The 27,719-nt window shown below is 44.6% G+C and overlaps 3 protein-coding genes across 3 annotated transcripts; 1 reads left to right on the forward strand and 2 right to left on the reverse strand.

The window, feature by feature from the left end:
* Nucleotides 1-685: 685 nt before the first annotated feature.
* On the reverse strand, nt 686-9,204 carry capn9 (calpain 9). The gene is made up of 19 exons (XM_035746655.2): nt 8,868-9,204; nt 7,590-7,659; nt 7,225-7,343; nt 6,874-7,007; nt 6,462-6,630; nt 6,009-6,178; nt 5,816-5,893; nt 5,485-5,645; nt 5,023-5,180; nt 4,641-4,849; nt 4,370-4,406; nt 4,200-4,280; nt 3,389-3,446; nt 3,076-3,140; nt 2,055-2,123; nt 1,839-1,917; nt 1,488-1,604; nt 1,264-1,322; nt 686-1,131 (listed from the first exon to the last, which is right to left on the reverse strand). The coding sequence occupies exons 1-19, from the start codon at nt 9,036-9,038 to the stop codon at nt 1,105-1,107; spliced, it is 2,031 nt and encodes a 676-aa protein (XP_035602548.1). The 5' UTR covers nt 9,039-9,204; the 3' UTR covers nt 686-1,104.
* Nucleotides 9,205-9,729: 525 nt separating this feature from the next.
* LOC118364874 (TAF5-like RNA polymerase II p300/CBP-associated factor-associated factor 65 kDa subunit 5L) lies at nt 9,730-14,917 on the reverse strand. The gene is made up of 5 exons (XM_035746657.2): nt 14,750-14,917; nt 14,106-14,247; nt 13,767-13,871; nt 12,834-13,615; nt 9,730-12,677 (listed from the first exon to the last, which is right to left on the reverse strand). Exons 2-5 carry the CDS (start codon nt 14,242-14,244, stop codon nt 11,880-11,882), a joined length of 1,824 nt encoding a protein of 607 aa, XP_035602550.1. The 5' UTR covers nt 14,245-14,247; nt 14,750-14,917; the 3' UTR covers nt 9,730-11,879.
* Nucleotides 14,918-15,141: 224 nt separating this feature from the next.
* nup133 (nucleoporin 133) lies at nt 15,142-26,522 on the forward strand. The gene is made up of 26 exons (XM_035746656.2): nt 15,142-15,414; nt 15,513-15,628; nt 15,757-15,860; nt 16,098-16,202; nt 16,443-16,574; nt 16,815-16,985; nt 17,084-17,239; nt 17,838-17,908; nt 18,037-18,184; nt 18,435-18,585; nt 18,934-19,091; nt 19,307-19,398; nt 19,874-20,043; nt 20,209-20,303; nt 20,532-20,756; nt 20,983-21,105; nt 22,483-22,582; nt 22,811-23,068; nt 23,316-23,449; nt 23,976-24,134; nt 24,337-24,472; nt 24,694-24,812; nt 25,428-25,508; nt 25,602-25,666; nt 25,902-25,990; nt 26,253-26,522. Exons 1-26 carry the CDS (start codon nt 15,287-15,289, stop codon nt 26,387-26,389), a joined length of 3,423 nt encoding a protein of 1,140 aa, XP_035602549.2. The 5' UTR covers nt 15,142-15,286; the 3' UTR covers nt 26,390-26,522.
* The last annotated feature ends 1,197 nt before the right edge of the window (nt 26,523-27,719 follow it).

Below are 27,719 nucleotides of genomic sequence, written 5' to 3' on the forward strand. Positions count from 1 at the left end.
AGAACAAATTACTATTTACAATTACGGCCTACACCGGCCGAACCCGGAAGTCGCTGGGCCAATTGTGCGCCGCCCTATGGGGCTCCCAATCACGGCCGTTTGTGATACAGTCTGTTTTATTTTATTGGCACGAAATCTACAAAGCTTTTGTAATGTGAGGTGAGCAATAGCCAATGAGAGCTCGCCAGAGAAGAAGCCAGTGAGATTACTTTATTTTGCATCACCCATAACGCGTAGACCATAGAGAAGGAGCAATTACTACCGCTAGTATACTTTTGCACTTGCCTTTAATCAAAGCCACATTGTCAAATCGCTACAGCTCTGAAGTTCACAAGCAATGTTATTAAATTCTAAATGTTGGCTAGGTATTTCAACTCTGGCAAGCGTGAATGTCTGACTGAAAATAGTTCAGGCTGCTTTGAGCCACTGCTCCTTGCAGCTACATTAAATAACACAATTGTTTTCTTGAGACAGCGTGGTATCGACAATCCTCAACACCAAGTGAAGAATCTTGCAGCGTGTGATATCAGAGCCCAAAATCAATATCGACTCATTGGAGATCCACCATAAATATTTGCTTATTTAAGTAGGGCAATTTGTTTAATTTCTTCTTAGCATGCTGAGAAAGTATTCTACATTTCAATATTTATGGACAAATCTAAAGCTCAGACACAGACAGCAGATATTAAATGTTCATAATATAATTTTTATTTGGTTTAATCCCAAACTGAGAAAACAACTGAAACGGTGTGTCAACATGATGAAACTTTAAAAACGTGATCAGTGCATTATTTATTATTGGAGCATCTCTGTAAACAGAATTTAACACAAATCCTCCTGATTGTCAAATACAAGAGGCATAAGTTCCAAACTGTGGCACAAGTATGTTGGTTTCGTTTTAAAACAAAATGTCTCTATTGAGTGAATTCAAGAGAGACAAAGGCATACAACGTTAAAACATAGCTATAACTATATAGCGTATGTTTTATGCATTAATTATAACTAGTGTATCCGTTGGGAACGACTCGATATTAGTGTATTTGCAAGCAACACATATTGCACCCCAAGCCCGTTATTTTACTTTGTTCTTCCACTGGATCCTCTTCAGACGTTCATGGAAAGAAGGAGGAACTGAAAAGACAAAAGTTATTTCATAATCAAAAGCAAATCATGTCTTGGTGGGAACATCACACCAGATGGAATTTTACAGTAGAAACATATTATACAAAATGTAATGTTCATATTATACAATGTTTATTATACCTGCAGTATGTTCATGTTGACCTGACCTGTCTTGCTTTGGTCCAATGCTTGGAAAACCCCTGGGGAAGGACAAATATATATATTTTTTGTCAACAACCAATATAACATTGGGAATGTCCAACGACTCCAAAACACTAAACATCTGAGTGTTTCCTTGTTCCATGAAAATGCAAGTCATTTGAGCAGATATATCCCATAAGGTGGTACAGTCCCTTGGTACTCACTGAACATATTTTCCAGGCGGACGATGCAGGTGAGGTAGTCATCAAAGTCGATGTCGTAGTTCTCGTCAGCGAACCTCAAGCCAAGCAGCTGGAGGAGCTTAGTGTTCAGATGCATGCCTTGGATGGTGGAGACAGAATGTTACTAGTTAGGCTCTGATTCACACCTAAAGTCACACTTTTGTCTTTCTGCCCCCCCTGAAATGTCTTCTTGAGAAAATGTGGGAGTACTCACAGAGAAAGAGACCTTCAAGTTCAAAAGACAGGATTCAACACTAGCATTCTACCATTGAGATATGACCTTCTATGCAGGCATTCTGTGCTAACCCCATGTACCACGCTGTAGTCTCTCACCTGCTGCTTTCAGAGCTATGCGGAGCTCATAGGAGGACATCTTCCCTGACCGGTCCGTGTCATAAGAAATGAAGAGCATCTTCAACCAACACCATAGATATCGTTATCACCTCAACTCCACACACATGTTCAATATTAAATTGACGTCATAGGCTATTGTATAACAATGTATATGATATTGTAACTGACAGCAACATGTTGTCATGCTGTACTTACAATCCATTTCTTCATCTTTTCCCAGAAGACCTTGAACTCCTGAAACTCAAGCTGCCCTGAATTGTCAACCTGGATTGATCTGTTAAGGCAAATAACGTACATGACCAAAAGTATGTGGACACATGCTCGTCATGTGAGGTCCTTCCCCAAACTGTTGCCACAAAGTTGGAAACACAGAATGTCTAAAATGTCATTGTAGGTTGGAGTGTTAAGATTTGCCTTCACTGGAACTAAGAGGCCTAGCCCGAACCATTAAAAACAGCCCCAGACCATTATTCCTCTTCCACCAAACTTTACAGTTGGCACTATGCATTACATGAGGTAGAGTTCTCCTGGCACCTGCCAAACCCAGATTCATCCATCAGACTGCCAGATGGTGAAGCGTGATTCATTACTCTAGAAAACACGTTTCCACTGCTCCAGAGTCCAATGGTGGTGAGCTTACATCACTTCAGCTGAAGCTTGGCATTGCGCATGGTGATCTTTGGCTTGTGTTCAGCTGCTCGGCCATGGAAATTAATTTCATGAAACTCCAGACGAACAGTTTTTGTGCTGACGTTGCTTCCAGAGGCAGTTTGGAACTCGGTAGTGAGTGTTGCAACAGAGGACAGACAATTTTTACGCGCTTCAGCACTCGGCGGGTCCCATTCTGTGAGCTTGTGTGGCCTACCACTTCCCGGCTGGGCCGTTGTTGCTCCTAGACGTTTCCACTTCACAATAACAGCACTTACAGTTGACCAAGGCAACTCTAGCAGGGCAGAAATTTGACGAACTGACTTGTTGAGTCACTGAGCTCTTCAGTAAAGCCATTCTACTTCCAATGTTTGTCTATGGAGATTGCATGACTGTGTGCTTTATTTTATGCACCTGTCCGCAACAGTGTGGCTGAAATAGCTAAATCCCCTAATTTGAAGGAGTGTCCACATACTTTTGTATATATAGTGTACATTGTAAAAGCATGAATCCAGGAATGCATTTTTCCAAAGCCTCATTATAGGCATTTAGGAGAGGTGAAGGATACATCCATCAGGTTGATGATGCTGTGGCAGGTGTTGAGACTCAGACCGTCAAACTTGATCTCTCTCCCTGAAGGAAAAGAGAGGAACATCATATCACATTCCTGAAATAGTCATGACAATATTATAGGATCTGTAATCCATGAAAGTATAACCTCACAGACCCAGAGTGTGCAAGTAATTTAGCTTTAAAGAGTCAAGAGTCAAACAATGTGCGTGTGGATGTGTATTTAAGAGGCATTCGTTGAATTGCTCTTTATGCTAACGTCTGAGTTGTAATAACACACAATGGATGGAACCTTTAAGAGGGCTGCTTACTCCTGCTAAGTACTCCATTCAACACCTGCTGAAGCTCCCTGGCAGAGATGGCCTGGTCCTAAGGAGAAGACACAATAGACAAAATATGATATTCTGGCTATGACCAATGAGTGGCACACACGTTTCAAAGTTCATTCACCACAAGACACAACAGGTGCAAAACAGTACAGTGAAATGTTGTACATTGAGAGCTCTTTCAGGTCAGTGCCAGTACCTTATTCAATGTGTAGGGGTACTGGAGTGGTTGAGGTGGGTTTATACATAAAAAGTGACTGGTTGTAGGATATACATGTAAACAGGGCTGAAAAGTGACTGGTAGCAGGAATATATAAATACGTATGGTAATATACAGTACTGATGATAATATATACATGTAAACAGGAGTAACAGTGACCAGTAGCAGAAATAGATAGATACTAATGGTAATCAATAATCAATTAAGCGCAGCGTAAATGGTAGTAATAAATTGAATCAATAATAGGTAGGTGTGAGGGGGTGTAAGTGTGTGGCATCAATAATGAGTGTTGAGTGTGTGAGTGAGGCTGTATGCGAGTGTGTGTGTGTGTGTGTGTGTGAGAAAGAGTGACAGTGAAGGTGTGTGTGTCAGAGTGGGTAGAGTGTGTGGATCGTCTGTGGGAGTGGGATATTGTAAGAGGGAGAGCTGTAGTTGTTAGCCATTTAACAGTCTTATGGCCAGGGGATGCAACATTACTGTATTCCTTTCAACATGCTTATAGTATCGGAATCAGTGACATTGCCAGTTCAGCAGAGACAGCTCTCCTCATTTCTTAGAAGATTTTCATTTTCTTACCGAACCAGCAATCTTTTCAAACATTCTCCTCAGTCCCTTCTCCTCATCCGTCTCCTCCTCTGGTAGACTGGGCATTGGAGGCTGAGAGATACATCACAATACATCATCAACAGGAAGTACAGAGCGTCTCAGCGTTGCAGTTTTGTGATATTCAACAGCAGAGTACTTACATCTGGCAAATCAGCATCTACTGTGTTACCCATCTCCCTGTTGATGACAACATCCCGTGATTAGCTTTCTCAAGTCACAAACATTAACTTGTCCAGCACATCTTACATTGAACGACAATTTAGGCTACATGCCATATTAAAAGTCAAATACATCTTAGCGTAGATCGCCTACAGCCATCAAGTGCTTTCATTCAACCTTTCCCTTCACCAACTATCTACTGGAAACTAATACTGATTCACAGGCAATTACTCCCAACCGTAAATATCATACATGGTTCCGGCTGCCTTCTCCGAGAAGATGCGTATGATGAAGTCGGCCTCGTCGTGGGGCTGGAAGGTGGTGGGAACCAGCAGGTAGTTCCCTGGGGGCAAGGTGAAGCGCTCGGAGATCTCCCTCACGTTGATGTAGGTCTTACTGCGAGCCTTGGACCCATTGTAGCGGAAGAAGTCTTTCCCCAGGTGGTCCTCATCTGCAGGGGCCTGAGGGAGAAGAGAGAGGGAGGGACATGTTTTTAAAGACCCTTCAAATAACGAATGAGTAACTTTGTGATTAACAAAATAACTGTTACTATAGGTAGCATGTACTAGGAAATTGAAAACCCATGTATTTCTATTGTTTGTGCATATGGTCTCTTGCATGCAGTGTCTCTAACCTCGTAAAGTGCAAAGCCGATGGTTTGCAGGTCCAGTCCCTCTTTCCTCAGCGCACGGCGGTTCTTCTGCATCAGAGCGATGACCACGCTGCACTTATCATTATTATCGTCAGCATCCAGCAGGGTCAGCTTGAACTGAGGGTTGGTCCAAAATGTATCTGGGGGAAAACAAGTTTAAATGGTTGTATTTCTGCTGGGCTGGAACAAAAAGCCTATATATACTATCTGGCATTCCAGAATCAGGGTTGGTCACTTCTGGCACAGTGGATTCATCAAAGATACAATTGGCATTCCTTTTATCTGGGTCATCAAACTTTGTATGAACCAAGCTGACTGTCACATTACGAGGCTCAGACGTTCAGATAGAAATGTACTGTGTAGAATATATAGGTTAATCATTTATAATAGGGAATCAAGTCAAGTCTATTCATTACATTTCTGTCTGCAACCTTGTCCTCTCACCTATGAAGTTTCTGCAGCCGCCTGCGGTGGAGCCACGGATCCAGTTTCCCTCGAACATGTTCACCTCCCACTTCCGCTTGGTGTCGTCCGTCAGAGAGTCCGGCGTCAGGTTGCAGATCTCTATCTTGTCGTAGTTGGCCTTGAAGTCCTCAAACTCCATCCTGAAACAAGCAACCATTTTGATTCAGAAAAGGCTTCACTGTATACAGGATTGGACCCAGACCTTGTCCGGTAACTGTTCAGGGCCACTGGAAAACCTATTGCTGTTGAACATGCGGGATGTAGTGCCAGATGTAAAACTAAATCTATTAAAATCGCTGTTGTTACTAACCAGAATTCACCATCATCCATGGCGTTCTGAAGAATGCGTTTTTTCTCAGAACTGTCGATTACATTCCACTCCCTAGACCTGTAAGAGAGAAAACAGATAACAGAATAACCACGTTCCCATAATGCGCGTAGTGTATGCTAGTTTTTGTTCCTACTCGTCTCAGCAACACCTGATGGAAATTAACTGCACTCACTCGTCACTCCAGGCACCGTTCCATTCCACCTGTCCCCAAGGGTTCCTGATCCGGATCAGCTTGACCTTTTTCCCTCTGTAGTTAACCTCCTCAAGGCCTGTGATGGAGTAGGCATGTCCCTTCACCAGCCCTGAAGCTGTCTGGGCCTCTGACTCAGCAGAGCTGGTGATCTGGAGAGAGGAAAAATCACAATCTGTATCCGTCACCAAAGACCAGGACTGTCTCTCAGACCTGGACCCGTATTCACAAAGTGTCTCGTAGTAGTAGGAGTGCAGATCTAGGATCAGGTCCATCCTGTCTATATTATCTTATTCGTTGTGATCTAAAAGACGAAAACTGATCCTATATCTGACCAGCACTCCTATTCTGAGACGCTTTGGAAATACAGGACCTGGTGTCTAAGGACCCCATGTATAATGGTCTTCCCGTGAAACTGGTTTAGGAGGCCCTTACGTCTATAGAGCAGCCCATCATTGAGCCTCTGTCGTAGGCCTTCTTCATGATGTTGAAGAGGTCGGTTGGAGCGCTTTTGGTTTCGTACGTCTCCCCAACGCCGCCGGTGAAGTCCTCCATGGCCTCTAGGGTAGAGCCTCCCTTCAGGGACTCATAGCTCCCGTTCAACCTGACAGGACAAGGAATGGAATGGGTTAACTAGGGATACAACGGGCGTCAAATAGCAGGCATTTGAAAATTAACCCAAGCTTTTGGTGAAAAATTGGTTGCAATCATCCAATACTCATGTTTTACATGAACTACACACTATCAAGCAAACGTGACGATAAGTGACAATAGTTGCACAAAACAACTATTTTAGTTTGCATAAATGTTATACCTGTACTTTTCAAAGTTTACAAGTTACGCATACTTGGCATAGGCCTTCTCCAGCAGTGCGCTCCAAAACTCGTTGTTGGAGGCAGAGTGGAGCAGCACCAGGCGGTTCCTTACAGCAGGCAGTCGGTCATCCACCACCACGTCCAGCCATCTGTTGTGCTGCCAGAACTGAGGGGAGAGACATGTCAGACTATACTTACGGATGACTTCCTTCAACTAAAGAATTGTGTAATCACTGATGTCAATAGAGTAAGTACGATGTAACAATTAACAGGTAAGACTCAAACATTCGGTGAATAATGTAATATTGTCATATAGATAAAATGCAATGTTCTGTCAACACATGTGAAGGGGCAGTTGATAGCTGTGTAGTGGGCGAGTCTACCTGGAAGTGGAAGATGCCGGCGTAGCTGCGGTCAAAGCCCTGGTCGTTGGGGACCACTCTGGTCAGGGTCTCCTTATGGAGGGTCAGAGAGGCAATGGCCGCCAGGAGCCAGCAGTCCCCTGGGTGAAAAACATGCGATGAGTCAGGACCTACACACTGAAAGCCATGGACATAACCTCCCACCTTAGCTGTCGTATGTAATGCTATAGAGTCTAAGTCTTCAACTCAAGGCCCGGGGGCCACATCAGGCCCACAATCTGCTTTCTTGTGGTCCCCAGACAAATATCTCATTGTTATTTCTAGTGTTTGGATATCGATGTATGATATACGATTCGTATCATATAAGAAGTACCATGTATACAAACCTAGTGCTCCTTGACATATGTCTGTCCTATCAGCCCCACCAACTATGAATTCGGGATTCTCACAAAGTTCCTGTGAAAGAATAGGAGCAGGTATAAGTGGCTTAGTGACAGTGGAGAAACAGGTTTTAAAAGGAGATGGGGTTAGGAGTGACTCCGCCACTTCGGGAAGGTGTGTTCACATTCCTGGCGTCTTAAATCAGTCAAAGTCCCCAGTCACTGGGACGCGGAAACACAGAGAGACGGTACAGCTATTCATTCACAAGGATCAACCAAGAGAGAAATGCTTAAGGATCACAAAAAAGGATCTTAGTAGGATATTTCCCATTTTAGTCACTAATGTTACAGGGAGAGATTGTTTTCTTAAGAGGTTTGAGGTATGCTAGTCTTAATAGTTGATCACAGATCTTAATAGTTACACATTGCAGTATCAACCTTAGCGAGGCACTTCCTCTCAATGGCCTTGTGTGGTCAGCGGTATGTATTGAAATGCACAGTGTAAATGTTTTTGTAAGCTCTTAAGATTAGCTAACCTCTCTTGAGCACATAACCTGTCAACCACCACTCCCAGCAACGTCAGAGAGAAACCATTCAGTGCAGGCTTCAAGGCTACATTCCAGAAGACTGTGCCCTACACGTGAGACAGGCACGTACAGTATCTCCAGCTTCAAATGTGTACATAGGACATTTTAAAGTTTCAAGACAAACACTGCAGAAAGGGAATTAGATATTAGCCAGATAAAAGTATTGGCTAATATATTCCTTTCTTGCAGAACTGGTTTTAAAGGGATGGTTGGATAAAAGCTCGTCCTCAAAAGACAGAACTGGCTTGGTCTTGAGTGTTTGATATATATATTTTTTATTTATTTTATTTGACCTTTATTTAACTAGGCAAGTCAGATAAGAACAAATTCTTATTTAATGACAGCCTAGGAACAGCGGGTTAACTGCCTTGTTCAGGGGCAGAACGACAGATTGTTACCTTGTCAGCTCGGGGATTCGATCTTGCAACCTTTCGGTTACTAGTCCAACGCTCTAACCACTAGACTAGCTGCCGCCCCTATAATGTGAATAAGGTAAATATAAGGATTCTATACTTTAACATTGCAAAGTGTCTTGCCTTCAGAACAAATTAGCACAATCTACCTAAACAGAGACCCCATCCAGGCCATTCACTCTTAACGATCAACTGCAAATGTTATAATTACACTGTAATTACTGTATTCTTTCAGTCACATTTAGCTCCCTCAGAGTAGACCCTTTGTACTGTAGCTTACATACCCCAGGTCTCTTCCATTCAAAATTGATGGGCACGCTCTGGCTGTAGTAGAGGGATGAGTCGCAAGCAGGGAAGTCTGGGTCCTCAAACAGTTTCTTCTTCTGTAGACACTCCTGCCTCAGCTGCTCAAACGTCTTGCCATCCGCTTGGGTGCTGATGGACTTGGCGGGCATCTTGAGGGCTCAGACTAAAGGGGAAACTTGGGAGAGATGGAGAAGGATAGTGTGTGTGTGTGGGGGAAGAGATGTCCCTTGTTTGTGAGCAGTGACAGAGACTGGGAGAGAGAGCGGTGTTGGGTGTTTTGCAAATCCTGTTTCTTTGATGTGTATGTGGTTTGGACGGAGTGACAAGCTTGTCAAGCAGGTGGGTAGATAGGTACACACCCTCCTGACAAACTTGTTTGTTCATTCCCACGGCAACACACCTTACCTCACCCACTTTCCCTACCCAACTGGCTGTTACTCCTCACTCTCTGATATAGGAGTTCACTATAGAATGTGTTCAAGAATGTCAGGTTTTTAGGTAGTGACAGATTTGTCATCAATGCTAACATGTTATGCATATTTGAAGTGGAACAGCACAAGTTCAAGATCTTAAAGATCAGGATCATTTTGTGGAGAAATAGTTATTAAAAAGCCATTTAAAAATAAAAACTCTCAATTACAAATAGAAGGCTGATATGAACAGAAAATGTCTGTCAACTAACGAGTATCCATTTGTTTTATCTTTACCATTATAGATATGAAGCCATATAAAACACTCCAAAGTCCAGATCGTTCGCTTAACTTTATCAATTCATCTTCACCCGCAAACATGCAACAGGGTGCCATCTCTCTGTGAAAAATAAAAACCAGGTACAGCCAGTCAGAGATTACAAAAATATATTTACACTTCTCAGCATATTACAAATAATGCCACTGACAGAATGGTAAAGAAACAAAGTACAGTTGTCATTCTTTCCATGTGATTGACCTCATATTGGTCGCAGTTCAGCATTTCATAGCATGCCAACATTCTCAGTTAGTGGTGATGACGTTTAACAACTGTATGAGGACCAATCCTGGGGAGATGCTGATTTTTAAACAACTCAAGTAATCGAATAGCCAGAGACCCATTTTTTTTAGATCAATGTGAATTTTGTGCGTGACCGAATAAAACAGGTGTTGACCCTCAAGGCACTAGACCCAAAATGCAATCCTCATCCGGAACCATGCCAAGCTAACATTCTACCTGGAAACTCTACTTAGATGTGAATTTATTGGAAATATTTGGGAAACCTGAAAAGTTATGAGTTCTCACTAGTAGAACCCATCAGGTAGTTCTTGGTGAAAATGCCATAAATCAAAAAGTTATTTCTAATGAATCTACCCTCTTACATGTACAGTTGAAGTTTACATATACTTGTAGGTTGGAGTCATTAAAACTCGTTTTTCAACCACTCCGCAAATTTCTTGTTGACAAACTATAATTTTGACAAGTCGGTTAGGACATCTACTTTGTGCATGACACAAGTAATTTTTCCAACAATTGTTTAAAGACAGACGATTTCACTTATTACTTATCACACTGTATCATAATTCCAGTAGGTCAGAAGTTTACATACACTAAGTTCACTGTGCCTTTAAACAGCTTGGAAAATTTCAGAAAATGATGTCATGGCTTTAGAAGCTTCTAATAGGCTAATTGACGTCATTTGAGTCAATTGGATGTACCTGTGGATTATTTCAAGGACTACCTTCACACTCAGTGCTTCTTTGCTTGATATTATGGGAAAATCAAAATAAATTCAGCCAAAAAAGTGTAGACCACCACAAGTCTGGTTCATCCTTGGGAGCAATTTCCAAATGCCTGAAGATACCACGTTCATCTGTACAAACAATAGTACGCAAGTATAAACACCATGGGTGCGCAGCTGTCATACCGCTCAGCTGCTGTCATACCGCTCAGGAAGGAGACGCGTTCTGTCTCCTAGAGATTAATGTGCGAAAAGTGCAAATCAATCCCAGAACAGCAGCAAAGGACCTCGTGAAGACGCTGGAGGAAACGGGTACAAAAGTATCTATATCCACAGTAAAAACGAGTCCTATATCGACATAACCTGAAAGGCTGCTCAACAAGGAAGAAGCCACTGCTCCAAAACCGCCATACAAAAAAGTCAGTCTACGGTTTGCAACTGCACATGGGGACACTTTTTGGAGAATTGTCCTCTGGTCTGATGAAAAAAATAAATAATAATAGAACTGTTTGGCCATAATGACCATCGTTATGTTTGGAGGAAAAAGGGGGAGGCTTGCAAGCCAAAGAACACCATCCCAACCGTGAAGCACGGGGGTGGCAGCATCATGTTGTGGGGGTGCTTTGCTGCAGGAGGGACTGGTGCACTTCACAAAATAGATGGCTTCATCAGGCAGGAAAATTATGTGGATATATTGAAGCAACATCTCAAGACATCAGTCAGGAAGTTAAAGCTTGGTCGCAAATGGGTCTTCCAAATGGACAATGACCCCAAGAAAACTTCCAAAATTGTGGCAAAATGGCTTAAGTGATGAAAAAAATAAAAGCTGAAATAAATCACTCTTATTCTGACATTTCACATTCTTAAAATAAAGTGTTGATCCTAAAATGACCTAAGACAGGGAATTTTTACTTTTAAATGTCAGAAATTGTGAAGAACTGAGTAAATGTATTTGGCTAAGGTGTATGTAAACTTTGACTTCAACTGTAACTTCTCATTTTGGCATTGTGGATATAAGCATCAAAATAAAACCAAGTCATTTTTTAGTATGTTCAGATTAACATCTCTTTTCTACTCAGAGATCTTGTCAAAAACAACCTCTTGAGTGGGCAATTTTAGCAAGTGACCTTTTGACCTGAAATTATACCTCTCTGTAATTGGCTTAGGGAAGATAACATGTATGTCTCCATGGTGACCATGTCTGAGATGAGACCCTCCAGACAAAACAGTCTTTTAAAACTAAACTAAATAGACAGACAGGCCAGACAAAACAAAATGTCTACTGTCCATGTTTCTCTTGCGCCGTTCCCGTCACCAGGAGCAAGTTACAGGCCATGAACTGGACGTTGAGCACGTTGCTGGTGTTTCCCGTGTAGAGCCCCACCAGCTCGCTGGACGAACTATCCGCGTGGGTCGTCCCATGGGAGTTTCGGATGTCCCACACCCTGACTGAGTTATCCATGGAAGAGGAGGCCACCAGGCTGCTGTCGGGGCTGAACGACAGGCTGGTGACACTGTCCGTGTGGCCCCTCAGGTCCTTGACCAGAGCGCCTGAGGCCAGGTCCCACAGCTTCACTCGCTGGTCCTCGCCCGCCGACGCCAGGTACTTCCCATTGGGCGCGAAAGCTACAGACAACACAGGGCCGCGGTGGCCTGTGAACAGGCGCACCGACGCCCCCTGCTGGGTACTCCAGAGGCGGACAGTTTTATCCGTGGAGCCTGTGGCTAGGTAGTTTGAGTTGGGGTGGAACTTGACACAGTCCACGTCTGCTAGGTGGCCGGCGTAGAGCCTCAGGGGGTATGTCCTGGAGAAGGTCCAGAGGCGGGCAGTGCGGTCGTGGGAGCTGCTGGAAAAGTAGAGGCTGCAGGGGCTGACGTCCACGTCCCAGACGGGGTAGGCATGGCCCTGGTAGAGGGCCGTGTTGGTGAAGCTCCCTAGGTCCCAGTAGCGAATGGACGTGTCCTCCGAGCAGGACAGCAGGCCCGAGCTGTCTGTCAGGAAGGCCGTGCGGAACACCGGACCGCTGTGGCCACGCAGGGTCTTGATCTCGCTGCCCGAGCCGTCCTCTTCATCTGCCTGAATACAGGGGGGGAAAAGCGCATTGACATTTTCAGAGGAAACACCATTGTACTGCCTAGATATGTGAAAATTTCCCATAATTGTCAGCAGGGATACCAACATCTTAAAACGGACTATTTCTATAAAATTCCTAACCAAAGAAAATCCTCTCACCTCCTCTTCCAGCACGTCGCATGCTAAGCGGATGTGTGACACGTCGGCCCGGTGTGGCCTGGCCTTCAGTTTCCTGGCCCTAAGGCTCCATAGCTTGACGGCCGAACTGTCGAACCCGGCGGCCAGCAGCTTGCTGTCGGCCGACACCTCTGCCGCGTTCAGCAGCTGCTCCGTGTGCTGGAAGGCGTAGAAGCACACGGTGGTGAGCGATGGTGGCCCCTCACGCACTTTCTTAATGCAGTCCTGCAGTGCCTCCAGGGCCACCTCGCTCTGCGGGATCCCTGTGGGGACTTCCACCCCCGCCGCCTCCTCTCGCTCAGGGCCATCCGCTCCCGACCACGAGGAGGTAGAGTTGGGGGCCGTGATGGCAGCCCCGGCGGCTCCTGCTCCCGTCATCCCGTACAGTTGGTAGTCGGTGCGTGGTGAGGAGGTGACCTCTACCTGGACGTGGGTGCTGAGGGCCCTACAGAGGGTACTGTTGTCTTCACTCTGCAGATACCGTAACAAGTAACTGTAGGCCGGCTCCGTCAGATTCACCACGTATTTGTGGTCGAGGAAGGCCAGGAGCTTAGGGTTGGCGTTGACATCCTGCTGGGTGAGGACGTGGCGAAGCTGCTCCACGGTGGAGCGCTGCTCGGCGTCCCCCAGGAAGAGGCTGTGGAAGCGGCTGTAGAAGCCATCCACCGCCCCCTTCAAGCTGCAGCGCACCATGTCCAGGTGGAGATAAACGAAGAGCGGGTACAGGACGCAGCTCACCTCCTGGCCCCATGGCAACGCCGCTTCTGGACCGGAGAAAATAAACAAAGAGTAAGGCCACGATCTTATGCCCACAGTAACTAGCATAGCATTTACAATATATTGCTTCATACTAAGTGGTAAGCTAGTATAATAAGCAGCGTACATATCATCAGTCTATACACAATTGTGAAGTACCTGAGAGAAAATTGCGTAGTCTGGAAAATTGGGTCTCGTACTGTTGAGGGTCAGCTTGACAAGGGGCAGCAGAGACAATGTTTGCACACCCCGACTCTGCCTGCACTGCTCAAAGAAAGAGAGACAATTAATAAGATTAGGTATACGAGTAATCACCTGTTAATACTCATCCTAAACTGAAAGATGATGCTTGAGCTTCTCAATAAGTGAGATTTGCTGAATCATGTCTGCAAAAATAGTTGGCATCATTCACCCATTCAATCTGTGATACTAGTTTCACTTGATTTGGTCACTGATCTTTGCATTTGATACCAGCCAGCTGCCAATTCAAAGCCTCACCTGTGAGGTTGGCAGCCATCTCCTCTGCGGACTGGGACAGTTTAGCCCCCTTCAGGGAACTTTCAGTATCCACATACTGCCTCCGCTTCAGGTACTGAGCTACAGTGTACTGGATCTGCTCCGTGCGTACCCGCTTCATAACCTGAGAAAATACAAAACAGTATAGCAGCCTGGACAAAAGTTAAAGGCTTTATCTGTGCATTAAGACGTTGTTTAGCTGATGTAACCTACTGCATTGCATTAACATGTTATAGTTAACTCATTACAAACACTGCTAGAAACTAGATAGCTATATTTATAGCTTCCTGTGATTACATTGACCCACGAGTAATTCACTTCAGTGCTGTTGGAGAAGAGAAAAATGGGCTATGACTAGCTAACACTTGCCAACGCAACCATTCAACAAAACTGCTAGCCAGTGTTAGCAAGGGTCGCCATGGAAACTTGGGAGAATGTCCGTACAAGTGAGCAACAAATGCACTGGTAAAAGTACGCACCAAACAGCTTAAGCAAATAGTATTTATTGCAGTCCTGTCATTAGCAAAATAACGTTAGCCAGCAGCTAAAGTTAGCTAAACTAGGCCCTTCGAACTTTAAGTGGGTTTAGCGAAAAACATCTCAACAACAACATCATGGCCACTCACTGCATATCGTGCTGATATTCTTCCTTGTTAGTTACAGCTATTAAGGAAATTATATTTAAGCAATGTGATTTGTTCTTATCACAAATATCCCGCTGCCTTTCGTAGCAACCCCATCATCATGTATGTCCACCCCTTCCATCAAATAGCAGCTCGCTCTCATCTTGGAGTCATCGCTTGATCGACTCATCTTGCCTGAATGTGATGGCAGGAAATCTATATCGTGTTCTGTTTACTGCCAACCAAAACACAACAACTAGCTACTTGCAAACGGCAATCAATTTACAATCAGTAATAGTGTAATTTTAATTGAAATTGAAGGGATTATTCATAAATGACAATGCTATTCGTAAAAAAATGTATTAGTGTTCAAACAAATGTTTTCAATGGCACGATCTAGTGGACCAACTATGTACTGCGAATCTGAGTTTGTATTTCATGACGTATATTTCATGCGCCTGAAGTTTCATATTGTGCGCGCAAAATAAGAAGAGCTGTCTGGAGTTGAATGAATATTGAGCATTTTGGGGCACAGCTACGATGTTTAGCCCTCGTTCTACCCCTAGTTCAGGCCGAAGGCAGTCCTCAAGGGTCACCGGTAGAAAGAGTCTCGCCGGTACACCTACAGGGCTTCTCTTTTCCCCACGTAGGACGTCGTTAGCAGCGAGGTGAGTGTCCATGCGCCATCATTGACAACAATGTCTCTTGAGGCACAGTCACTCGTGGAGTGTTTTTTTTTTTAAACTGCTCGCCCTCTCATTTCCAGATCAACTCCCACGCGTGTCCAGAGCTACTCAACTTCAGACGCACTCCACTTCGATGTCCAGACGTTTGGCTCTTCGCTACCTGTCAAAGTCATGGAGGCTTTGACAATGGCTGATGGTGGGTCATTGACTCTTTCCTGTCATTATCTCTCTGCGAGTTATACATACGGTAGAATGCATTGTACAGGTCATCCGGATCAATGCAGTCTGGCTGATGTTCTCTCCCACGGGTTTTGTGTCCCTCAGCCGATGACCAGATCTCTGTGAAGGTGGATGAGAGTGGCTGGGCCTGGATGGTGTGTGGAGAGAGACTGATCATCTGGAAGATCTGCCAGACTGCTGTTGCAAAGGTACAGTCCATTAGGTCACACCGTAGCGAAACGCTTTGAAAGGGAACACAAAATGAGCGCTCCTTATTGGGCAAGTCCAGGTAGAACCCTATCTCTTTGTGTCACTCTGTTTCAACACTGGATACACAACCCTGGTCGATAATTATGAGATATGCAACACATTGATACAGTGTGTCCTATAATTAAAAGAAAAACATGCATTGCCAATGAGTGAACTTTCTCTCTTGTGTCTCCTAGTTGTCAGTATGTAAGGGCCTCCAGCTGCCCACTAGTGAGTTTGCCTACTATGCTGATCTCGTCTCCATATCATCTCCCAGCCCTCTGGAGACTGCCAGTGTTCAGGTAATCAATGACTATCAGGAAACTACCCTATTCAACCTCCGAAAATGCAAAAAAACTCCCACCTGTCTGCCTAATGACTTTGCTGTTACAGTAGCTGTTGAGCAGCTAGCCTGGGTGTCAGTGTCTTTCTGCTTCAGTCTACTTGTTGTTGTCTTTGACAAGGCGTTGAACTGAAATTCCAATCGACTCACCATCAGTCGTGGTTGTTTACTGTTGTGGGACTTTTTCTTGAATACTCAGTCCATCTCTGTCATGGCGGTGGCTCCAGAGGGAACAGCCCGGTTCTGGCCCAGTTTGGCCCACGAGGGGAATTACACTGAGACTGTGGTCGACATGGGCGAAAACCTCTGCAACTTTGTTGTGGCTGTTAGGGTAAGTTGTTATGTTGTGGATGCGTTGTTCTTGTTTTGATTACAAAGCTGCTCCTCAATCACAGATAAAGATGTATAGAGCAGGTTCTCATTATTAGTGGATTGAGAATTGCCAACAAATTGTGTGTAAAACGGTAGCACACATACATTTTGAACATATTTATCTGATTAAACATTATGTGCTGTTGATTTCATCCCACTTCCTCTCCTCCCTCATCCCACCATCCCTCTTTAACCTCAGGGGGGTAGTTTCATCGTGTCATCCTACAAGGGCCAGATGATGCGCCTCGGGACGGACCCCTCCGGGAAGCTGCTGCAGAGGGCGCTACAGCAGGGCCAGGGGGTGCTCTCCGGCATCGGACGCCGCGTCTCCAGCCTGTTTGGCATGCGCGCCCCGCTCACCAACAACAATGCACGTTTCTTCTAGTGGAGTCCTATGAATCCCCAAATTATAGTCATTAATTGGTAATATGGTGATATCAGCTCACAGACCCTCTCCTCCCTCTGTAGCTCCACAGTGTTCTGTGGGTGGGCGAGACGGGCTGCCTGTATACTCTGACCTCCTGTGGGCTCAGTAAATGGGAGGTGGATGAGGTCACAGAGCACCAGGTCCTCAGCTGGGACTCCAGCCGCGCTCTGACGGAGAGTGTCGCCGACGCCATCTGGGTAAGCAGAGCAACACTTTACATGAATGTTGTGTTGCGTTACTTTATGTCAGGTTGCGTTAAATCACGGGGCGTTACTTTGAGGTGAACCGTCCTCTTGGTTGTACAGGTAACTGTCAAAATAAAGGAAACACTAGAGTAAATGAGGGACACAAATCATGTGCTTCCTGAGTTAACATATCATGCTTAGCCATTTTGGTTACTGTGGCTAGAAGAGATCTCAGTTACTTTGAAAGAGGGGTATCAAAGGAGTTTAGGGGGTTTAAAGTGTGTGTGTGTGTGTCTCAGTCACCAGATCTCAACCCAATTGAACACTTATATCAGATCCCGGAGCGATGCCTGAGACAGTGTTTTCCACCACTGTCAACAAAACACCAAATTATGGAATTTATTGGGGGAAAATGGTTTTGCATCCCTGCAATAGTGTTCCAGACACTTGTAGAATCTATACCAAGGTGCATTGACGCTTTTCAGGCAGCTCGTGGTGGCCCAACGCCCTATTAAGACACTTAAGTTGGTGTTTCCTATATTTTGGTAGTTACCTATAGATTGGATGATTGTCCTGAAGGCATGACCTGTTTTCTCTCACCATCTATCAGGGGTCAGAGAGCAACTATGAGGAAATCAAGGAAGGAGTGAACGTTACCTACATGGACATGCAACTGAGCCAGTAAGTCGAGCTCTCATCTCGGTTTCTGGATGTGTATTTATCTCACTACGTGATTTGATGTAATAGTCAGCTGGTGACTGCAACTTTTTATGATTCTACATACTTCTGACTATAATTTTGTTTTCCAGGGATGGCCTGGTAGTGTTGGCGGCAGCCTGGCACCCCTCAGACTCCCCCTGCCTGGCCTACTTCTGCCTGGTCACCCTGCTGGACAACGGCAACAACATTTCTGATGAGCTCTCTGTGGAGGTCACCAAGTACAACCCCCCCTTCCAGGTCAGTCTTCACTCAATTGGGCTTCAACTTAAATTGTGTATTATGATTCACAAAATGTTTATTTTTATTTTTTAATGAGTTTGAAAGTGGCAATATGTTCCTTAAGTAGACTTTCTCTAAAAAAGCTCAAGACTTCACGCATTTGGAATGCAATTTTTCAGACATGAAAATATCAACCAAATTGGTCTTCCTTCAGTTTAAATGTCAATGTTTTTGTCTAACGGTTGATATGTTGTGTTATTCCCCTCAGAGTGAGGATGCTCTCCAGGCCATGAGGCTGATGTTACCACGGGCCTCCAGCCCTGCTGCCTTCCTGTACAACGAGGAGCTGGTGTTTGCCTGCTCCACCGGTACCGGCAGAGGAGGTCTACCTGAGGAGAAGATCCCCTTCAACACACCTGGTAAGAGACCTGGATAATGGACTCAACGTTAGAGGACATTGGGTGCCTCTCAATAGTTTAAAGTTGGCCCATTTCCTCATCTAATCTCATTTTCTTAATAACAAAATGTACAAGAAGAGGAAGCCTTTCGACTGTTGACATGCTCCCGATGTTTTAAACTGAATGGTATTGATGAGTTGAATGGTGTAGATGGCTGCAACAGCTCTCCGTAATTCATAGTTACCACAATAATATCATCAACCTTTTTTTTTGTGTCTTTTTAGCTCACTATCCATTTTCATGAATGGGCAATATGACTTGACTCGCCTCCCATGTTTCTATTCTCACCGTCCTCCTTCATCTCTCCAGGTGACCGTCTGCGTGGTGGGGGCTGCTGTGCCAACCTGCCGGTGTTCTTCTCCCAGAACAGTGGTCTGGTGGCCGTGGTGGCCAGAGAGAGTGCCTCCATGCTGCCTGAGACCATGGAGGACTCCCTCTGCTTCTCCCTGGCTGGGGCCGGCCCTGAGGTAGAGTGAGATGAATTAAAGCAGTGCCAGGTCTCTGATATAGAACGGGGTCACCAATTGACCTGTGTGAATAATGAAATGCCATTAAATTGGTGAACTAGCAATGTTTAACTTTTTTTTTTCTTTTTTCATTTTCATTATTTTTACGTAATTGGTGAGTACACATTGTTTTATGACGTACGTTATTTATGAATTGACCCTTTTTTTGTTTCAAGGCAACTGCTATAGAGACTCCGACTAGGATGGAGCCTGTAGCGCAAGAGGACAAAACCAAACTCCTAAAAGCAGCGTTTCTGCAGTTCTGCCGGTAAAGTCTGCAGAAAGATTGTGTGACGTTGGCCCCAATTGCTGAAGTTTTATTGACAGTGACACAGACCTCCGTTCTAAAACAAGGGAATTTGTTTGTTCCTCCCCTAAAAAACTGTCCCCGCGTTGAGGACGATGTGGATTTAGGTCTGTGTAATTACTTGCTCTCTGTGATTGCATCTGCCCTGTTGTTGTTAAGCTCGACCAGCTGTTACTGCCAAATGAGGGCGCAGGGCTCTGAGTTTTTTTTTTACAGAAAGAGGGAAGGAGTATTTGAGTGAGTGTGTGTGAGAGAATGTACATGTAGACAGAGTGAATGGGGTGTGTACACTTCAAATAAGTACCACTAAGTAATTATGTAAAATTATTTTGTGTTTTCGGGAATTACCTGGTTAAATGATCTAAGCAATACACATTGTTACTATTGAGTTTACCTTATAATGTTGTGAGTAGAACGTAACTGTTGTGTTTGTCAGGAATGACCTGGTGGGGGCCCAGACCATGACAGACGAGCTGTTCCCCCCGGAGGGGGACGGAGACGGGGAGGTGGGCGGGGAGCTGGACCTGGTGGTGACCCGGATCAACCTGGACCTGGTGGATGACTACCCAGCCTCAGACCCCCGCTGGGCCGAGTCTGTCCCTGACGGTGGGAGGAAGGGAGGGAGGGAGGGGAAGCAAGGGAAAGAGAACAGAAAGAGGGAGAGAAATGTAGACAGGCGAAGACATGGAAATCTGTAGTTCTTTTCTATCTAAATGATTGAATATATTGTTTCACATAGAAGTGACCTTGTTTCTGTGTTGTCGTTTCCAGAGAGTGCTGGCTTCCCCCTGACCTCCCTCATCATCCTCCACCAGCTAGAGGACAAGATGAAGGCCCACGGCTGCTTCATGGACTTCCTGCTACAGGTGGGCCACCTGCATAGAAATATATTTCAGTCCAGTTTCATCCGGAATAATTCTAATGCTATGTGTCACCGTGGGATCGGACTTCATTCCAGGGCTCCTTACAGATCTATGAATAAAAACTGATATGTCATGACTGAGTTCAACGACCTTACCTCGTTTCTCCCCACCCCTGTATCCTACTCTCTTCTACTTGCTCTCTCCCCCACTCCATCCCCCCATCCCCCACAGGTGGGTCTCCTGGACCGGCTGGGCCAGACCGCGGTGCGCTCGTCTCCCATGGCGACGCGCCTGTTGCTGTGCGAGCACGCCGAGAAGCTACAGGCGGCCATGACGCTGAAGAACCACCACGCCAAGCACGGCGAGCTGGTCAATCGTGCCATCCTCATTGCCTTGAGGAAGAGCAACGCAACCGTGTCCACCAGCCTCACGGCCGCAGACGTCTTCTTCAGAGAGGTGACAATGACGGAGATCATATCCCCAGCAGAGTTGGGGTCTAGTGACAATGACAGAGATAATATCCCCAGCAGAGTCGGGGTCTTCACACAATTTAGATGATTTGAGATTCCAATTCAAATCATCAAATCATTTTGTAAATTCCAAAACATTAGCTTTGGGATTGTGGGAAGCTTCTGTCTTAGGCCTCAGGTGAGGTTATTAAGGTGTGTGTGTGTGTGTGTAGGTGTCTCAGATCTCCTCAGTCTTTGAGTGTCTACTAGAAGAGGAGGAGAGGACTTTGAAGGAGAACCCTGTGGACTCTGTGAAGTGGGCTGAAGTGGTGCTCAGTGTCAACACTATCATCAAGGTACACAACACAGGCAGTGCAGGCTCTCTGTATCCACATCCATAGTGTTAGTCTCCCATGCATGTGTATGGTTGTCTTTTGATCATATGGTGTGCTTCTATATACTGTGTATCTAGAGTGCATTCGGAAAGTATTCAGACCCCTTGACTTTTTCCACATTTCAAATTTTATTTTTGTTACATTAGCGTTATTCTAAAATTTAAAAATGTATGTTTTTTTTCCCACTAGTCAATCTAAACATAATACTCCATAATGAGAAAGCAAATAGAGGTTTGTATACATTTTTGCAAATGTCAACAAACAAAAAAACGATCACATTTACATAAGTATTCAGACCCTTTACTCCGTACTTTGTTGAAGCACCATTGGCAGCGATTACAGCCCTGAGTCTTCTTGGGTATGGCGCTAGAAGCTTGGCACACCTGTATTTGGGGAGTTTCTCCCATTCTTCTCTGCAGATCCTCACAAGCTCTGTCAGGTTGGATGGGGAGCGTCACTGCACAGAGAATCTTGTTTCTCATGGTCAGAGTCCTTTAGGTGCCTTTTTTCAAACTCCAAGTGGGCTGTCATGTGCCTTTTTACTGAGGAAAGGCTTCCATCTGGCCACCCTACCATAAAGGCCTGATTGGTAGAGTGCTGCAGAGATGGTTGTCTTTCTGGAAGGTTCTCCCATCTCCACAGAGGAACTCTGTCAATTTTCAAGTCTCATAGCAAAGGGTCTGAATACTTATGTAAATAAGGTGTTTTATTTTTCATACATTTGCAAACATTTCTTAACCTGTTTTCGCTTTGTCATTATGGGGTATTGTGTGTAGATTAATGAGGAACAAAAAATAATTGTATACATTTTTGAACAAGACTGGAAAAGTCAAGGGGTCAGAATACATTCCGAATGCACTGTATATACACTGAGTAAAAATATTAGCCCAACATTTAAAATATTGGTCCATGAGCTGAAATAAAAGGTCCTAGAAATGTTCCATACGCACAAAAACTTTATTTCTCTCTAATTTGTTTATGTTCCTGTTAGTGAGCATTTTTTCTTTGCCCAGATAATCCATCCACCTGACAGCTGTGGCATATCAAAAATATGATTAAATGGCATGACCATTACACAGGTGCACCTTGTGCTGGGCCTATGACCACCCATGGCTGTGCCCCTGCCCAGTCATGTGAATTCCATAGATTAGGGCCTAATGAATTTATTTAAATCGACTGATATCCTTATATGAACTGTAACTCAGTAAAATCATTGAAATTGTTGCCTCTAGCGTTTTTATATTTTTGTTCATATATCTAAGTCATGTTGCGTGTGAGGTTGTATTTCTTGTGATGGCACAGTCAGTAATTTGTGTACGTTTGTGTGTTGTATTGCAGGACATGCTGCAGGCTGCTGGTCAGTACAGAGACACCAAGGCCTCACTGTACAGAGCCTCAGAGAGCACCCCTGCCGAGCCAGAATACATCCCATGGACCGGTACATTCCCTGTTGAACACACACATGCACATAGTAGTCAAAAGTAACTTCTTATAACGCCTTGTCTCCTTTTGTTAATGTCAACTGATCTGAAAAGACAGGATAGGTGAAAGCGATATGCTAGATCCCTTTCACTGCGATGAAGGAGAAGAATTTCGAAGTCTCCCAAACGTAAGACAATTGAGTTGCGCCCTTAATCCCCAAACCTGTCTCTTTCTCTCCCCACAGCCTCTAGCGGTCTGGGAGGGGTTCGCACCGTCATCGCCCGCCAGCACGAGGTGATCCTGCGTGACGTGTACCCTCACGCCGACTCTGAGCTGCGCAATGGCCTGAACGAGCAGCTGGCAGCGCTGCTGGACGTGCTCCTGGGAGGCTACGTTGCCCAGCTGACCTCACTGAGACCGGGCCGCCCGGGCCAGCAGGACCGCTACAACACCCTGGAGATGGAGTACACGCAGCGCCGCTCTGAACTGCTCGCACCACTGTGTGAGTGGAGATTTAACGCAAAATACCGGGTGGACATTTTGGCTTGAGTATTTGGTTACCAGGTCAAGCCATTTTGGAATACAAAATCATTTTTATCTGAATCCTTTCAGTGGAATTACACATTTTATAGCTAAATCTGGCTGATATTTTTCATAAATTATAAGTCTGACTGCTTATTACATCCATTATAAAGGTATTATGTACACTTAAATAATATTAAGGGTATTAACTTTTGTTTATGTTCCAGTGGAACTGGGTCAGTACCAGTGGGTGGCGGCACTGGCAGAGAAGTACTGTGACTTTGACATCCTGGTCCAGATGTGTGAGCAGACTGACAACCAAAACAGACTGCAGCACTACATGGCCAAGTTCGCCGACCAGGTTCGACACTAATCCTCTAAAACTAGGGTGGTGTTCATTAGGTGGAGAATTTTTTAAATGGGGAGGTACTACTTGAACTGGTCCAATAAGAACACAGGTTTTTGGTTGTTGTGGCAAAATGTTTTGCTACTGTGTGCCGTACTAAACACGATCCAATTTTATCACTGGTGTTTTATCAAATCTGGCACTAACAAGGGATATGTGCATGTCACATTTTTTGTTATTTAGCAGACCCTCTTATCCAGAGTGACTTACAGGAGCAATTAGGATTAAGTGCCTTGCTCAAGGGCACATAGACAGATTTTCACCTAGTCGGCTCGGGGATTCAAACCAACAATCTTTTGGTTAGTGGCCCAACGCACTTAACCGCTAGCCTACCTGCCGTTACTCAGACTGCGCATGTAAATCATACATTGATACCCATTATGGGATAACATCTATATTTTTTTTGTATCTCAAGCTAGGACTAAACTAAGATTCCATAGATGCTGCGTGTTTCATTTAATTTCCATGTCACTTCCTGTAGAACTTTGCGGACTTCCTGTTCCGCTGGTACATGGAGAAGGGGAAGAGGGGCAAGCTGCTCTCCCAGCCCATCGCCCAGCACCAGCAGCTGGCCAGCTTCCTGCAGTCCCACGAACACCTCAGCTGGCTGCACCACATCCACGTCCATGACTTCAGCAGTGTAAGTGGAACACACACACACACACACTCTCTCATACACAGACACACACACACATCAGTTGACCTTAGTAGCTAACTTGTGAACATGCCGCGTCTTATGAAAAGACATACCGTAGTTTGGCAGTTGCATAGTGCAGTTTCCAATGTTAAAGAAACAGTGTTGCATTTGTGATATTTGTTTGACCATCGCTCTCTCTCCACAGGCTTACAAAACCCTGTATGGCCAGGCCAACATGGAGACACGTTACTTTGTGAAGAAGAAGACCCTGTTGGCTCTCAGTAAACTGACTGCCCTGGCATCAGACATGCCTGAGGCTGTGATGAAGAAACATGTAGACGGTAAGGGGCTACTTGAGATACTTCTGCTTATTTCTCACTTAAATCATACATTATTGTCAATGGGAGTTATGAACATGTATTTTAAAGTATGTTAGTATTTTTCCCTAAGACGACGGACACTATTTGATGCAAAAGAAGCAAGGAAACCTCTGTTCGCTGGAGGGTGTCTAATTGGTGAGTTCTGCAGGGATATCACCAGTGTTTTCTTTGTCATCCTACAGAAATGGTCGAGCAGGAGCGGTTCCTGCTGCACCAGGAGACTCTGCCCAAACAGCTGCTGGAGGAGAAACAACAGAACCCCGACACCATGCCCCTGCTCAGCGCTCACAACCTTATTAATGTAGGAACACACATCAGTGGACCACTCACATGACCACGTAACCCCCAACACAGACAACCTTACCAAAGCACCATTATAAACTGGGTGGTTCGAGCCCTGAATGCTGATTTGGCTGACAGCCGTGGTATATCTGACCTTATACCAGGGGGATGACAAAACATTAATTTTTGCTGCTCTAATTACGTTGGTAGCCAGTTTTCTAATATCTGTAAGGCACCTCGGGGGTTTGTGATATATGGCCAATATACCATGGCTAAGGGCGGTATCCAGGCACTCTGTGTTGCGTTATGCATAATAGCTGTTAGCCGTGGTATATTGGCCGTATACCACATCATACATTGATACCCATTATGGGATAACATTTTTTTTGTTATATCTCAAGCTAGGACTAAACTAAGATTCCATATACCACACCCACTCATGCTTATTGCTTAAGTAGACCACACTCGCAGTCGCACAACCAGTAACTCTACATAAATCCACATACCTGCCACCACACAGACACATGATGACAATACAACACACACATCTATCCTCCCTGTCACCAACTGAACCCCGAAATACAACTCTTACAATTACCAATGGACTGACCTAATTTAACTATTTTCTCACCAGCTGTATATTTGTGATGACAACCGACGAGCCAATGAGTATGACTTCAAGAAGGCTCTGGATCTACTGGAGTACATAGACGAGGTAGTCCTACTGCCGCTAGCATGAATCCTTAGCTCAAGGTTGATTAATCAGGTATGTCAGGGTTCACTGATATGGGGCATATTCTTGTTGCAGGAGGACGCTGTGGACATTGAGGGACTCAAGTGTGAGATCTTCTGCAAGGCCCTCAAGAAAGACGAGTAAGTACCGCTCAATGGCCCTAATCCTTCCAATATCTCACTCTTACTCCCTTTCTTGCTAATTTCCTCATTCCAAATCTGAAAGGATTGGATAGGTGTAAGTACACTGTTTGACACTTCTTACATTTAGTTTGTTGTCAAGTGTGCTTTCTATAGTGAATGCAATGCATGAATACGCATTATTGTTGTTATTGTAAGTTTGCATTGAGCTTCCTTTTCGCTGTGTTGCTCACAGTTGGTTGTCTGCTGATGGGAACGATGACCCTCTGGAGGCAGCCAAGGACAGCATTTTTGTCAAGATCCTCCTCAAGCTGATACAAGAAGGTAAGCACTGCAGTAGCCATTTTGGCCTGGTGTCTGACTAAAGGATTTCACTTTATTCTCAACAGTTAATTTGCGTGGAAACAACACATTTGAAGAGTTGCTTAAGAGATATTTAGGAGATTGTTGAATTGTTGTAAAAAAAAATGTCTTTATTAATGACAAAATATTGAAAAGGGGTATTGAGTGTCACTGCTCTGTTTATTATGTACCGCTTTATGACCCTCTCAACCTATTCAGAATGTGTTCTCTTGTTGTTTTCCAGGTGTTCCTCTACAGACCTACCTTCCTGACGTCAAAGACCTTCTTCAGCTGGATGAGATGGAGGCTTTGAAATCAAAGCCCACTTTTGAGTTTGTACTGCGGGCCAACTATGAACATTACCTGCAAGCACAGATCTGATGACCCCTGACCCCTTTCACAACTATGTCTCCCAGGTTGCACTTGGTTTGTTCCTTTCTTTCCATTTGTACTGTTTGTTTGACAAAAAGATAACGTGTTGCAATTTCGAAAATAAATGTCATATTTCTTTAAATGTTCTGTTCTTTTGATTTTGGCATTCACAAAAGACTGCTTTAAGTTTTTTGAAAAAATAAATGTGTTGTTTTATTTCCTTTACCTCGATAACCTGGGAAATGGCAACATATGTAGATACACATCCTGGACCTCCAATACATCTAGATCTCCTGTGATAATTGCTTGAGTAAAAGTCAGGAGAGTATATGTCATGGATTAAGGTGGAGCTGTAAGGCTATGACCAGGTAGATGAAACAGTACACACCTCGTGGAAAATATACCTAGACTAGCCGCTCGAAATGAACACAACATCCATCTCGACCACAAGCCACGGGCATTGACTAACGTGCCGTGAACGGCTATTGGGTTTCTGCAGCAAGCCATTGGGTGCTTGTGGCCTACATTGCCAACTGTATTGGTTTCTTGTTTAAATAGCGGGGCCTGACTCCTCAAGTGTCCCTCCAACCCTTTGAGGAGTCTGCAACTGATCCACTTTCACTGATGGCAGAAGCAGATGGCCTCTGTCTTGTCCTAAAAATAGAAAATGGAGGTTAAATTAGGGACATACACAATAAATTACAGCCACCGTCTTTATGTGGGGAGGGGGATTGAAAGTTCAGTAGCCCTATATGGGGTGGGATTGAAAGTTCAGTAGCCCTATATGGGGTGGGATTGAAAGTTCAGTAGCCCTATATGGGGTGGGATTGAAAGTTCAGTAGCCCTATATGGGGTGGGATTGAAAGTTCAGTAGCCCTATATGGGGTGGGATTGAAAGTTCAGTAGCCCTATATGGGGTGGGATTGAAAGTTCAGTAGCCCTATATGGGGTGGGATTGAAAGTTCAGTAGCCCTATATGGGGTGGGATTGAAAGTTCAGTAGCCCTATATGGGGTGGGATTGAAAGTTCAGTAGCCCTATATGGGGTGGGATTGAAAGAACTCCCTCAGAGAAGGTGTGCCAATAGGTTTTGATTGGCTTCTAAGCATACCTTTTCAAACCTTCTCAATAGTCTTGATTTACTATTTTGAGCAGTTGTCATAGGGATGGTGACTAACTACCTGGTAGAAACTTTCACAGATCTTTGACAGTTTGTTTGTGTCAAGAGCTCCAGGTTTGGAAGCCAGGCTTCTGCTGAATATTTGATCACAGGACTTCCTGTCTGGCTTGTAGAATGCCTCCATGGATGGGGTTGTTGTGTCTGGTTGGTATGGAGATAA

Source organism: Oncorhynchus keta, chromosome 32, assembly GCF_023373465.1.
Source record: "Oncorhynchus keta strain PuntledgeMale-10-30-2019 chromosome 32, Oket_V2, whole genome shotgun sequence".
In the NCBI taxonomy this organism is placed as follows: domain Eukaryota; kingdom Metazoa; phylum Chordata; class Actinopteri; order Salmoniformes; family Salmonidae; genus Oncorhynchus; species Oncorhynchus keta.